Raw genomic sequence first — 16,057 nt, 5'->3', positions numbered from 1 at the left:
AACACACATTTTGACAAAAACCGTATTTTCTGACGCGAAATTGTTACAGTCACAATATAATACATGTAAGTAAAACTAAAAAACAGTAATTCCTAAAGGACTAAATCTTATAATAAACATAAGAAATAAAACCAACAAAATTTACACTTAAATTTCCGCGCTTTTATTCATTTGACATTGACAAGTCTATCCATAGATATTATTTGTTTTTAATTTGTTTCGCAAATTATTTATAATAAATAATAAAATTAATCCTAGTATAATTAATTTGTAAGTGCAATAAGATCAAACAATTCTCGATTTATTAGATAAATAAAAATTATATTTTAGTAAAATAAAATATGTTAGTAGGACTGTTAGGAGCAGTATTAATCGAGACCCCATACCATAGAGAAAGGAGTCTCTCTATGGTCTCTTTGTACGGGTTGCGCACAAAGCGCAATAGATGGCGTTGTTTGCTAAATTTGTTTTTGTGTTAAAAATAATGATCAATGAAAAAATAATCCTTTGACCATTTCAATGTTTTAAATTCAAAACAGTTCACATGAATGAAAATAAATAAAGATTTAACACAAGAGTCAAAAAGGTGTTCTCTCCGGCGGGGAATCGAACCCCGGTCTCCCGCGTGACAGGCGGGGATACTTACCACTATACTACCGAAGACATGTAATGCATGTCGAAATTACTTAAATATTATTTTATTAACTCTTCAAGAGCCCTATTCATATACCCCATCATTGTAAGTTAATGTTTACAGTAAAACACCACAAAAGCTCACAGAAGTTACAGATCTATGGTCAGTACACAAAATGCATAGGAAAGGAGTAGGATTGTTTTGAATAAGTATGTTCTTTTTAAGAGATTACATACCTAGAGCGACCTATGGACTGGGTCCAAACACATTTCCCGTCCAACTGGACAGATAACGCGTTTTATCAGCACATTCATTTAGCGTACAGTCGCTAGCGAAATGCTGTCTGTGACCCTTAACAAAACACAGGATTTTTATACTGGTGGCAAACGACCATACGGACCGCCGTGGTCATAGTAGCTTATGTACTTTTGCATGTTTCGCAACTCTACCTTTTTACTTCGCCGACTCTTGTTTTAAATATAGGTATAGGCACTGGTAACTACTTAAGTCCATCCACAATAAGAGTAGCTAATATTTATGAAAATATTAAGGTACCTACTTAATATTTATAAATTAAAAATTAGTTACAAAGGATAGTAGAATTAGAATTACAGGACTGTCAGGAATTAGGAAATTACGATGAAAGAAGCAGCATGTAGTCTTATAGCAGGTAGTTTATTCTTTGTTTTTAAAAGTTTCAAAGTTTTTTATTATAAGTATATAAGAATCAGGTTACATTGCAGGTCGAAAATACAATTATACATTCGTTACACTGAGACTTTACCTTTCCAGGGTGTACATCGATTCCTGGAGTATTTATTTATTTATTACAAATAATTATAGTGATTAAACATTTACCGCATAACAACTTGTGACTCAACAGTACCACAAAGGTATCAGCTATATCAGCATGCGTTTAGTTTGCATGGCAATGCGACTCCGTCCACTACCTCGATTAGTATATGTCCATTAACATTAACTAACTGTGTCATTAGATACATTGTTAATAAGTTAATTTAGTTTTAACCTGGTTTTGTGTTATAGTGTTGTGATTGTGTAAAAATAAAAAATAGGAATGATTAAATGTGAGTAAAAGTTTTATTTATAAGTTTATTTATAAGTTCATTTATGTACATTTATAAGTCTATTTATATGATTATTTTAAGTTTTATATTCCATGTAGTTTAGTTTTATTATTGTTTAGTTTGTATTTTTTGTCTCAATAAAGTCTCTTATAAAAAAAAAAAAAAAACTAATAGCAAAGTTGTATTTTATTCACATGTGAGGCAAAGTAATGAAATGCAAATCATGAGTTGTTTTCTTATGTTTGCTGGTAGAATTGACTTTTAAATGATGATTTTGGATGATAAATATTTAATAACGTAAAAGTATCAGTAACTACATTATATACTTACAATAAGTTGTCTTTAAACTTTTATAAACTTAGAGAGCGCGATTTGTTTGTGTCTATGTGTGTTTATGTAGGTATTCCGTCCTAAAGTACATATGAATGCAACAAGCTATTTTATAAAAACAAATGAAAGCTTTGTAAGGTAAGATACCTAAGTATTAGGGACCTCTATCTCACAATTAACTTAACATGTATATTGTATGTAGATATATACTTACAACAACGTCTTTTGTGAGGCACTATATAAATATAAATAGGTACCTACTGCATTTTTCTACGGGTTTTGTGTCCTCTCATATTTTATTAGACTATTTCCACATATTTCACAATAACACGGGATGTTTCGGGTGAAAGTTGCGCATGCCCAAAGCTTAGAGCTTTGACGAACTTTCCCAGTAGGCATACCTAAGTAATATCTAGATATAGATATAGTAATTAGTTCGATCCGAGACTTATAAGGTGTGTAATTGTCTAAAATATTAATAATATTATAATTTCGAGTGTAAATATTACATATATTTATTTGATTGAACAGCTTGCGGAACATACGATTTTATGACCGAAAGAACTGCTAGAATTTAATTAAAAAAAGCTGTGAATAAATTTAAAATACAAATAAATTTTTACTTAAGTGGAAACTAAGCAATAAACATGCATCAAGTTTCTGGTAAGTCCCGTAAATAGTTTTTTTATTTACCTAAAATACCTTTGTTCTGGTCTGTTCTTTGGCTGAGGATACATTGGTAGAGTAACGTATGTACCACCAGCCGTAAAAGTGCATGGCGACTTTTTATCAATTAATTGTTTCATAATTTTTCACTCTACCTATTACCTATATAAGTAGGTACATACCTCTATGTGTCTGGACTAAATTAATATAATTACATATATTACTAACGTGAAATGACATGAAAAACATATAAATGAAAAAATAACAGTTCAAGTCTCGTATGTCTTCCTATAGGTTATCTTATCACATAGGTACCTTACCTCAGATATCGCATTTTGTCCAATAACCTCAAACTATCATTGCTTTTCTGACAGGGGCTTATGTTAAATTTACGATACTGTTTAAATACAGCCAAACATACATGCAATTTCATTGTTTAGTCGCTTATATTTTTAGGGTTCCGTACCTAAAGGGTAAAACGGGACCCTATTACTAAGACTCCGCTGTCCGTCCGTCCGTCCGTCTGTCTGTCACCAGGCTGTATCTCACGAACCGTGATAGCTAGACAGTTGATATTTTCACAGATGATGTATTTCTGTTGCCGCTATAACAACAAATACTAAAAACAGAATAAAATAAAGATTTAAGTGGGGCTCCCATACAACAAACGTGATTTTTGACCGAAGTTAAGCAACGTCGGGCGGGGTCAGTACTTGGATGTTTTTTTTTTGCCGTTTTTTGCATTATGGTACGGAACCCTTCGTGCGCGAGTCCGACTCGCACTTGCCCGGTTTTAGGTACCAATGTGACTCGAATCTCGTGTAGAAGTTAAATATTTGTATTAGTTTAATGAACAGATAGTACGTTCAAACAAAACACAATCTGTTATTTACATCGCAACGCTAGAACAGAACTAGTTTAAGGCTGAACTCTGATTACGAACTTATGTGATGTATATGGAGGTCAGTTTATATGGGGTTAACTAACATTTGCGACAAACCGTTTAAAAAAATTAAATTAAATTCAGTAGCTGAATTTATTCTCCTTTTAAAATCATACCTAAACCCTTGTAAAGTAGGTATTTTAATAAATAATGAGACATTAAAATAATATTCAATAGCCAATTATTTTTGACCGAACGAAGCGAAAGCGCGTTTTACCTTACACAAAATTGCCTTCGTAGTCGAATTTCTCAACTGATTTTCTTAAAACTTTTTGAACTAATTATATAATAAAATTGTAAATAATTTTTTTGTCGATTTAGTTTTTGGAATGTTTTAAAAATAGCGGCGATATGAGGGTTTGCGAGATCTACAGGTCACAGAGCCTCTTAGGTTTTATTAGTTGTTTTATTACCTAGAATGTACTAGGCAAATGCATAATATAACACCTAATTAGAATATAAACAAGTCGCGGTGTCGGTATGTCAACACGATCAAGGTCCAATAGTAAACTATACCTACCACACGCGATGAGTAGGTATACATTTATGTACCTGGATATCTTAGTAGTTTGTGTAAGTATATACGCCTATTTTAGTTAGTTATAAAAATAAAAGCAGTTGCGCGGTCTAGTCATATTATGAACGAGCTTAGCGCTTCCACTTCATCATTTGGACCACACCAAACATTGTATAAATATTGTTAAGTGAACTTTAAAAAACTATAGCAGATCACAGTAGAAAATATTCAAATTTTCCGTCTCAGAGGATTTGGAAAACTGTATTAGCATCGACTTCAGCAATTGAGCATGGTCTCAGTACGAAAGTGAGGTTAATGAGCAATTAAACTTATCAGTGAATGTCATTACTGGATAACCGCGTATCTGTGGATAATTATTAACCCGTTGTTCTATTTATAGCACTTATGCTTGATATGCTTATCCAGGCTTGATTATGGTAATTTGATACTAAAAGCTAACGCAGTGTGTTGTAAAGTGGTCATGTCTGGTAATGATTTATCTAAATAACTGGTGAACTGATGGCTCATTATTGTATATGTTATTGTTGAAACACGTTGCTTCGTTACCAATCATTTTATTACAATCTGCTGACACTACAATACTCTCTCAATGGGCTCTACGGTAAATCTAAATTCGTTACTTTTATTAATTACAATCAATACATATAGTTGTGAACAAAAAATGTTTGCATACATTTTGCCTTTTGTCCTTTATTACTGAATAAAGATATATGTATTTTATTTGTATATTATAATAAAACAAAGTCCCCCGCAGCGTCTGTCTGTATGTAAGTCTCCAGTTCGCGATAAACTCAAAAATTACTGAACGGATTTTCATGCGGTTTTCACCTCTGAGTAGAGTGATTCTTGAGAAAGGTTTAGAGCAGCGGTCGGCAACATTTTAGCAGCCAAGGGCCACATAGCAGTTAACGAAGTGGACGCGGGCCGCACTTTGTTAATATTTATGACTTTATCAGACATTGTCGTTTGTCAATATTACATACTAAATAGCCAGGGAGGCTCGCGGGCCGCAAGTGAGAGGTTCGCGGGCCGCATGCGGCCCGCGGGCCGATGGTTGTCGGCCGTTGGTTTAGAGGTATAATTTGTTAAGGTTTTGTGTGAGTTGGTTCCATTTTTATCGACTATCACTATGCGCGTCCCTTTCGCACTTACATACTTGTTAGAACGTGACAGGCATGGTGACAAGGGATAAAAACGCGACCGTGCTAAGCCGCCTGCGCGAAGCCGGGGCGGGTCGCTAGTGACATATGTACGATGTAATAACTCATTTATTGTATAATAACAATTAAGATAACTAAAGCTATAAAAATTAGAAATACCTATCAAAATTTTGCGCCCTTGGTAGGGTGCCCATCACGTATGATGTATATCATGTCATGCATGTCAATATAGTACATGTTGCGAACGTTCAAATGCATCAGAAGTGCATCGTGCAAGTGCAGCGAACGTTAGCACGTTTTATTAGCGCTCATTGAGGCCGACAGCCAAGGCTGTGCAAATAAATTGAACCCAATCAAGCCCTACGATATACAGTATAGGTGTCTATTATTATAGAGTTCTGTGTATATTCTCCTTTACATGTGTAGAGATACTTAGCTCATTAAATCACTTTAAGGATGACTCACGCTATATAGACCGGGCCGGAACTTCCGCGGCGCTTCGTTTTCTACGGAAAGTACCACGTGATCACCGATCAGCCGTCATAGAAAATGACATGTCGGACGCCTCGGCCCGGGCACGGCCTGGTCTATGGTCATCCTTTAAGGATGACTCACGTCACGTTAGACCGGGCCGTGTCCGGACCGGAGCTTCCGACGCATCGTTTTCTATGGAAAGCATCACGTGATCGCCTGTCATGTCATAGAAAAGTAAGCGCCGGAAGCTCCGGCCCGGACACGGCCCGGTCTAACGTGAGTCATCCTTTACCCTGAGAGTCCGGAAGAAAAAGCAAGACAAGCTTGCCCAATTGATAGATGTGTTTGATCCGGGCGCCACTGTTAGGGCGATTGTGCACTACAATGAATTTTACTGTCCGGCAGTCCGAGTTTTTACGGTCCGATATGGCACGCCATTAAATGTATATAGTAGCTTGTGAACTAGACGTAATTTTACCGTCCGACATTTTACTTTTCCCCATTCCAGACAGTTTTTTTCCGGTCCGAGATGACAGCTATGAAAAACGTGTTTATGCTTGTGCACTGCGTCTGGAATTAGTATTATTCATGACTTGGCCGGGCGGGGGCGGGCTAGGGGGGGTGTGTGTTTCATGCTACTACGCACCTGCGAGTAAAAAGACGGACAAGTGCACAAGCCAATCATCCGTTTTTTTCATGCCATATCGGACCATGAAAACTCAGACTGCCGGGCAGTAAAATTCATTGTAGTGCACAATCGCCCTTAGGCGTTAGGTGTGTGTGTTAGATGAAAAATATGGTTGCAATGTTAGCCGAGTTCTTCATATCATAGCTAATACGTGACAAAGAAATATTGCTCAGAGTTATGGAGTAGGAGCTTATTAAGAGCGCTCTTACAAGAAAAGTCGAAATAATGCAAAATTGATGATACTAGTCGACGAAATTCAGGACTTTGCGCTCATTATTAGAAACAATGAGTACTTGTTCCAGTAAAAGCGTCTTCTTATCTTTATAAATATCGTTGTAAATATTAGAAAAAGGACTTATTAAATTAGTAATGATTTTTTTTCTGATGGTCGTTTCCGAAAAACCCCATGAAGCACTGAATGGCGAGCTCTTATTTGGAAATGTTGAGAATTTTACTCTGCTAAACCTGGCTATTTTGTATTACTAATACCCTGTACTTTAGGCATATCAAACTATATTTTTCCTACATACCTTTGAGAAAGAGAAAATCAAAATAAAACGAACTCGATTTTCTCTCCGAAACAAGTGTCAATTCCTACGAAAATCTACTTAATATCGAAGTCATTTTCATACTCAAGCAATCTGCAACGTTTGCTTATACTGTTGGTATACATTAGTGTTTATGAAATTCTACTATAATTTTTTGGCAATTTTTTGAAAACTACTCTATATTACCGATGACGCGCGCTGCGCCAGCTCAGTGCCGCGGCAGAGCTTGTAGAGGCAGGACGTGTGTCGGTCGGCTCCGCACATTTTCAACGGCGACGACGAGGTTTTTTATCATTGTGTGCGGCGGGCGCCGTGTAAAACGCTATACTGTGTGCGTGTAAACCGCAACGAGAGACTTTGATCCTAGCACTGTTTTTATAGTATTATAATTTACAATGGTACAGTTTAATAAACTACCGGACAGGATTAAAAATATTTGAAACGACCTGACATTCTATATGTATTTATTTGACTCAAGATAGTACTCAGGGTCTGATGATGGAGCCGGAAGGTGGTCACCGGTACCAATCAACCATGCAACTAAACCACTTCGTGTTTAGGCTCGTTTTATTCATCTCAACAAGATCTTTGACACAAGATAGTACTCAGGGTCTGATGATGGAGCCGGAAGGTGGTCACCGGTACCAATCAACCATGCAACTAAACCACTTCGTGTTTGGGCTCGTTTGATTCGGCTCAACAAGATCTTTGACTTAAGATAGTACTCAGGGTCTGATGATGGAGCCGGAAGGTGGTCACCAGTACCAATCAACAATGCAACTAAACCACTTCGTGTTTAGGCTCGTTTTATTCGTCTCAACAAGATCTTTGACTTAAGATAGTACTCAGGGTCTGATGATGGAGCCGGAAGGTGGTCACCAGTACCAATCAACAATGCAACTAAACCACTTCGTGTTTAGGCTCGTTTGATTCGTCTCAACAAGATCTTTGACACTGAAGATACACAGGGTCTGATGATGGAGCTGGAAGGTGGCCACGGGTACCAGTCTATCATGTAACTAAACAACTTCGTGTTTGGGCTCGTTTGATTCGTCTCAACAAGATCTTTGGCACAAGTTAATACTCAGGGTCTGATGATGGAGCCGGAAGGTGGTCACCGGTACCAATCAACCATGCAACTAAACCACTTCGTGTTTAGGCTCGTTTGATTCGTCTCAACAAGATCTTTGACACAAGATAGTACTCAGGGTCTGATGATGGAGCCGGCAGGTGGTCACCGGTACCAATCAACCATGCCACTAAACCACTTCGTGTTTAGGCTCGTTTTATTCGTTTCTATAAGATCTTTGACACAAGATAGTACTCAGGGTCTGATGTTGGAGCCGGAAGGTGGTCACCGGTACTAATCAACCATGCAACTAAACCACTTCGTGTTTAGGCTCGTTTGATTCGTCTCAACAAGACCTTGGACACAAGATAGTACTCAGGGTCTGATGATGGAGCTGGACTGTGGCCACGGGTACCAGTCTACCATGTAACTGAACCACTTCGTGTTTGGGCTCGTTTAATTTGTCGCAACAAGATCTTTGACACAAGGTAGTACTGAGGGTATGATGATGGATCCGGAAGGTGGTCACCGGTACCAATCAACCATGCAACTACACCACTTCGTGTTTGGCTTCGTTCGATTCGTCGCAACAAGATCTTTGACACAAGTTAGTACTCAGGGTCTGGTGATGGAGCTGGACTGTGGCCACGGGTACCAGTCTACCATGTAACTGAACCACTTCGTGTTTGGGCTCGTTTGATTCGTCGCAATAAGATGTTTGACACAAGATACTACTCAGGGTCTGATGATGGAGCTGATGATGATAGACAGGTACCCGTCGCCACCTACGCGCTCCATCATCAGACCCTGAGTACTACCTTGTGTCAAAGATCTTGTTGAGATGAATAAAACGTGCCTAAACACGAAGTGGTTTAGTTGCATGGTTGATTGGTACCGGTGACCACCTTCCGGCTCCAACATCAGACCCTGAGTACTATCTTGTGTCAAAGATCTTATAGAAACGAATAAAACGAGCCTAAACACGAAGTGGTTTAGTGGCATGGTTGATCGGTACCGGTGACCACCTGCCGGCTCCATCATCAGACCCTGAGTACTATCTTGTGTCAAAGATCTTGTTGAGACGAATCAAACGAGCCTAAACACGAAGTGGTTTAGTTGCATGGTTGATTGGTACCGGTGACCACCTTCCGGCTCCATCATCAGACCCTGAGTATTATCTTGTGCCAAAGATCTTGTTGAGACGAATCAAACGAGCCCAAACACGAAGTTGTTTAGTTACATGATAGACTGGTACCCGTGGCCACCTTCCAGCTCCATCATCAGACCCTGTGTATCTTCAGTGTCAAAGATCTTGTTGAGACGAATCAAACGAGACTAATCATGTTACTACATGGTTGATTGGTATCCGTGACCACCTTAATCATCATCAGATCCTCAGTACCAGTTCGTTTTTAAACCCTCGTTGATACAAACTTTACAACCTACCAAATGCAATGACGAAACATGTAAATAAGCGAGTAGGTACCTATAATTTCTTTCGAGTAATATACCTTCATAAGTACGAGTATGGGGCTATTCATAACTTACGTCGTTTCAAATGGGAGGAGTGGGGGGGGGGGGGGGGGGGGGTCTGGACATCGGATGATGGTAACATGACGTAGGAGGAAACAGATTCATCCGAAGCTTGATTTTTGGATGATTTGAGGGGGGGGGGGGGTCAAAAATCGTCAAAAATAGATGACGTAATTTATGAACAGCCCCTATGTACATTTGCACTGCATTTAGTATTTTCGTACTTACCAAATAACAGTTTTAGAACTTTAAAAGTTAAGTACAGTTAGTGTTGTTATGGTTGATTTCAATATGCTTCGCGAAGGATCAAGAATGTTTAAATCCATCATTGTAGTGCGAGTGTGGTAGAAGGGATCGGCATACTGAGCTCGCACGGCCTGCCGCAGCGCGTAAAATACCTAAACTCGCTCAACGCCGAAATGTAATAGCGCTCTTAATATCTAATAGCTATAATATATATCAATATCAAAAACCGATAGCAAAGTTGTATTTTATTCACATGTGAGGCAAAGTAATCAAATGAAAATTTTGAGTTGTTTTCTTATGTTTGCTGATTGAATTGACTTTTAAATGATGATTTTGGATGATAAATATTTAATGACATTCATTTGGATTTGATTTGGTTTGTTTTTGTTTGATATCTTACAGTTAATATTTGGGTTGGTGTGGGTAAAAATGTTTTGTTTCACTCGGGGGCAAATTTTGTTTAACCCTCGTGCTTTGAAACCTCCGCAACGCTCAAGATTCCACATTTTTCGAACCACTCGCTACGCTCATGGTTCAATTTTGGAATCTTTCGCTTGCTCGGGTATCATAGCACGAGCGGTTAAACAACAACTTTGTCCCCTTGTAAAACAAATAACTATTTATTTATTTACTGATATTAATTAACTCTTTATTGATTATACATAATATTAAAATAGGTATATAGGTAGGCATTGCTATTACTTTATATTAGCGCTATCACCGAAGGAAAAAAGTTAAAAATCCGCCGATCTCGTTTATGAAAACTTGTCTGTTTTCACGGTTTTTATCTGTCAATCTGTTAAATAATTGAACCGTAGGTCACGGTCCTTAATGACTCCATCTTAAAGTATATAGTGTATTGTGTTAGAGATAAGAATAGCGGAGATAACAACAGTCGTCCACACTCCGGGATTGTGAGCAGTCTTCACTTGCCGCGTTTATTGTAAGTTTCTGAAACTTTCATTTTGCTTGTCCGTTAGCAAAGTTCTTTTTGTTTTCATAATGCTTGAAAATACAGTAAATAGCAGACTTAATGCCTAAACGACGCAGAAATATCCACGTTCCTTGCAATTTTTGAAAAGTAAAGTTGTTTGTGTATACAGAGATATGTACCTAGACCTTCCTATATAATTATTTAAGTCCAATTTATTCAATTTTTAAAAACTCCATTCAGAATACAAACATAATAACTATCATAAATTATTGATAAATTCAGGACCTTAATTTAGTGAATTTTTTTGAGTTTTGATGGATATTTTTTTGGGAATTTTTAATTTCTATATGTTTGTATCTTAGGTACATAGGATAGAGTATCTACATGTCGGTTACTTTATGAGTAATGGAAATAACTAAAACACATAAATAGGCACCTAAACAACACAATGACAGTAGGTGATGTAATGACTTGCCGACACACGTGTATTAGTTACGGTTATTTTAGTCCCAAGCGTTTATATACTAGGTTATTACATCATTAATATTACATGTAATCATAGTTTGTTGGTGTTGTTGGAGAAATAACAGGGATACAAACCTACACCTGGAGAAATAAATATTAATTGGATACCAGTTGATTCATTACTATTAAATTACATAATTTTACATATACATTGTTGACAAATACTTAATATCTAAAATTTACGTTATTAAATAAATTACAAATTGAATAAAAACGTAAAAAAGTAATTTGAAAGCTAATAAAAATCCTTAATGCTAATAAAACTGCACTTTTAAATTATTATTTCTTTTAGCTTGAACCAACTTTAAACTTTTAATGTTTTGGTTGGAGTCTGTTCTAGCAAATAATTATAGTCTCAGTTAATTTTTTTCATGACATTGCCCTTGATTTAAACGTGTAATGTGTATGATTGGTTAACAACTTAACTCTATGTAAGTACCATAGAATAAGTATTGCGATACAGCGAGGAAATGCTGCCAGCATCTACAGCTCCATTCCGCAGGGAAATAGTTTGTAGTTGCTTATTTTAAGATTAGCTTTATTTATTTTTAGTTTTATAGGTTAGTTATTTAATAATGTTTTATTTATAGGTACAGTCGCCATCAGATATATCGGAGCGGCCAAGGTGCTCACAAATATCGGAACACGCCTCTATTGTCAGGGCGTTAGAGCGCGTGTTCAGATATTGTGAACACCTTGGCCGCTCCGATATATCTGATGGCGACTGTACGTATATTAAGTTTGTATATATCTGTATTAATTTAAGTACCTAATTGTGTCTGTTTGTCCCAGTTTCAGTGTCTGAAGCCATGAAGATCGGATTCATCGGGGGCGGCCGCCTGGCCTTCGCTCTGGCCAACGGGTTCATTTCTGCAGGTAAACTCCAAACACAACGGCTTTCCCGCATCTAGACGCCGTGCGAACGATTTTGAACGTTTGCCATACAATTTTCGGGGAGCCCCTTAATACGTCTAACATTAATTGCCATAATATGAATTCGCATAACAGATTTGGCATAACATAATTGTGCATAACATTGAACCGGTATAATAATTAATAAGCATAACACTTATTACGCATAACAATGAATCAGCATAATTGAAATATGCATAACAACATTAACTATAACTTTAATTGTCACAAAATGAATTAGCATAATTTTATAAAGGAAGCGAATTAGATGGATCAGGGCAAAATCAACTAGGTTAGGTTAGGTCCACTTCAATGTTAGGTATTTTTTTTATAACAGCCCAATAAATTGGCACATCCTATGCCTGAAGCGAAACCCGAAAATCGAAATTTCGTTATCTGCCACTCTATCGCTCGAATATGCAAGAGTGATAGAGGCAGATATCGAAATTCCGATTATAGATTAAATAAAACAATATACACAATTAAATTACAAATGTAATGTATGTTGTGACAAATGTCAGTACCTACTGGTAAATAGAACATAATACCTATAAATTGGTACGATGGAAAAAACAGTCTAAACTAAATTCAAATTGGCTGTAATTGCTTCCAAATACTTCTTTTTGGTGACGTAAGATTTTCTTTCTTCCTTTTATATTTATACCATTTAATAATTATGCAAAGTACCATTATGCTAATTACAATTATTCCAAGTCATCGTTAGGACAATTTCCGTTATGCGCATTAACATTATGCGTACTCAGTTATGCGGAATAATATTATACGATTTAAAAGTTATGCGTAATATACGTTAGGCCAATTTGAATTAGGAGTATTACGTTATGCGAATTAATATAGACCCCAATTTTCGCTGTCACTACGGTATTCGATAAAATCCCGTATACGGTATACGGGAAAAATTAACGCAGTGTGCACTTAGCCTACAGCTCACACAGCCACTAGTTAATTTTTTAGCCTACTCTGGTGTCCCACTGCTGGACAAAGGCCTCCCCTTGTTTTCTCCACTTCTCTACTTTTCTTTATTTAAGGTACTTCAATTCGCTCTCTGTTAGGTATGTCAAAATAGTATTTTATACAACTGTCACATAACACAAGGGAACGTCGAAGTTTGAAAAAAGAATAACAGGCTGAACCGTAAAGGATAAATACGAGTATACCTACTGTTACAGTGTTCTTACATACCGGCATTAAGAGTAAGTCACCTGCAATAATATGTTACACAACGAAGGCCGCAAAAATATCTGACACGATGTAGAGCCATAGGAGCGTGTCACATATTTTTGCGGCCTTCGAAGAGTAACTTACTATTGCAGGTGACTGTACTCTGTCTAGTGTCTATGGTTTACTAGGTATAGTAGAAAGTTAATCGTTTGAACACTGCTATCAATAGCACATTGAAATAAGTAGATAAGATCACTCAATTTGAATCTTTCAGGACTGGCGAAGCCTGAAGAAATCACGGCAAGCGTTCATCCTGCTGATACCGCCAGTGCTGAAGCGTTTAAGGTAATCATTTTACAGGTACTAGAAACGTACTGGTGCTCGACGCGGTCCCAGTACATGTCATCTTGAAACTTAAGTCATTGTCAATAGAGGTGACAGCGAGGTGTCATCTATTGGGCATTAGCATGTCGAGCACTAGCACGTTTACCTATTTATAATGTTATCAGATCATAAGAAATACAGGCATGTTTTTTTTCTGTCAAAAGCTTTAACTTATGTGACCCAAATCTGCCACGCGGGCACCACTTTGCGCAGATAGGCAGTAGAGTCGTCAGCGTAGTATACCTAAACTACCCGCAAAACAACTAAAAAACAATCAAATACCTAACAAAATAAATACTAAATACCTTAACAAAAAAAAATACGATTTACCAAAGTGCATTGAATGCAGTGAATGTTTAAAAAGGCAGTAAAACACGTACCTACGTAGGTACATAGGTATGTGTTTTATAGTGTTAGTTAAGTAAGCCTTAAGATAGTTAAGTAAGCCTTAAGATGATACCTATATAACTATTTGTGTATCTCACGTGATAAAAACACGTAGGTACACGTACCTCCTTGACGTACAAGAAGTGTTTTAAATAAATAAACAACACAGACAATCAAGTATTAATCCCATAAGTCAGATATTACTTGCAACTCTACATTTACGTCTTTTTAAGCTTTCTTGCACAAGTGTCTGTATAAGTGCTACTTGTGTTTAATATTCTACATTGGTCGGTCCCTTTCATAGGTACAAGATAGTACAAAGTACAAGTAGGTACACATATGTCCAAGAAGACTCTTTATAGTACAAGTGAGTATTCATTCAAGAGTAGTACAAAGTGGGTATTAATTAAAGAGTTAAAGTAAGGTTATCAACTTATCACTATCACATTAGATATCGCCCGCTGAATGGCTGTAACACTGTTTAATACAAATATTATCATTAGACGTATTGTATACGTCTATACGTAGGTTTATTGCGTTGTATAATTTATGTCATTTACGAGTATTGGAGATATATTGTACCCAACTCAACTAGGTTTCATTATAGACGTTTAATTTTTAGGGTTCCGTACCCAAAGGGTAAAACGGGACCCTATTACTAAGACTCCGCTGTCCGTCCGTCCGTCTGACAGTTGAAATTTTCACAGATGATGTATTTCTGTTGCCGCTATAACAACAAATACTAAAAAGTACGGAACCCTCGGTGGGCGAGTCCGACTCGCACTTGTCCGGTTTTTAGTTGTTTAATTTCCAGATTGCTAGTAAATCAAGAAAATACTGCCTGATATTCGCAACAAATTGACAATGTCGTAGTATTTTTTCAGTTTTGTAACACAATAAATAAACAAATAAATAAAATCTAGATACAGATATAATCCCTGTATCATTCATCACTGGTGTAACACGTGCACGGCTTATACTTAGAACGAAAATAGAGTTCTATACATATAGGCAAACAAAGATAAGATATATTTATATCGTGAATGAAAAATAGCTCCGAAATAACTTATGATTGCAACATGATTATTGGTAGGTATGTACATTGATGTATTACGAAATCATTATCAATAAACAAATCGTATTTAGGTACGGGCGATTTTTTTTTTAAATAAATATACATGTAATTATAATAAAAGCGTGTCGCTAATAGCCACTGTTTCTGCAGCAGTATCTCAATTATAGATATAGCTGGTCAAGCAGATTTTGTCAGTAGAAAGGCGGCAAATTTGAATGTAGGCGCGAAGGGATATCTCCCATAGAAAATTTGAATTTCGCGCCTTTTTTTACTGACAAGATGTGACCAGGGGCCTAATTCGACACGTACTTATCTGACATTTGAAATCCACTTCATATCCTCAGTTGATTGTATCGCATGTTCGTCGAATCGCATTCTATCGCAAACATGCGATCGAAAAAATAAGTAAGAAAAAATCAACTTTGTTTTATTACTAATATACGGTTTATTATAACTTTGAACTCGGGGTATGTCGGTTACGTCGGTTTGGTTTCGTTGTCACCTAACTGTGGATTGCTAATGTCAAATTTTGACAGGTGTGGATACTATCGCTAGACTTTTTTGTCCATGGGCTTGGGCACCATCTTGGAGTTTTTGACGTGCGAAAGGGTATTTTATAGCATAGAGTAAAGCTTTTTTTTTTAGTATATACGTTTACAGGAATTAATGACATCTTGTGAGCGATAGATGAACTAACGCGCTATTCACGGTGCGGCGGCGAGTAGTGGAACTATACGTGACAAT

The 16,057-nt window shown here is 36.9% G+C and overlaps 1 protein-coding gene and 1 non-coding gene across 3 annotated transcripts in view; one reads left to right on the top strand and one right to left on the bottom strand.

The window, feature by feature from the left end:
- Positions 1 to 591: 591 nt before the first annotated feature.
- Positions 592 to 663, bottom strand: Trnad-guc (transfer RNA aspartic acid (anticodon GUC)). The gene has a single exon. It is a non-coding gene; the product is annotated as a tRNA-Asp (tRNA).
- Positions 664 to 1,664: 1,001 nt separating this feature from the next.
- Positions 1,665 to 16,057, top strand: part of LOC134801589 (uncharacterized) — a 44,345-nt gene continuing 29,952 nt past the window's right edge. The window contains exons 1-3 of one of the 2 annotated variants that reach the window (XM_063774206.1): positions 1,665 to 1,719; positions 12,166 to 12,249; positions 13,742 to 13,812. In XM_063774206.1, the coding sequence (XP_063630276.1) occupies positions 1,710 to 1,719; positions 12,166 to 12,249; positions 13,742 to 13,812 (165 nt within the window). In that variant the 5' untranslated portion in view covers positions 1,665 to 1,709. Of the gene's footprint in view, positions 1,720 to 10,721; positions 10,858 to 12,165; positions 12,250 to 13,741; positions 13,813 to 16,057 lie in introns of those variants that run through there. The other variant, XM_063774207.1, reaches the window with a different exon arrangement.

Source organism: Cydia splendana, chromosome 22 (assembly GCF_910591565.1).
Source record: "Cydia splendana chromosome 22, ilCydSple1.2, whole genome shotgun sequence".
Lineage (NCBI taxonomy): Eukaryota > Metazoa > Arthropoda > Insecta > Lepidoptera > Tortricidae > Cydia > Cydia splendana.
This window is presented reverse-complemented; position numbering and strand designations above follow the sequence as displayed.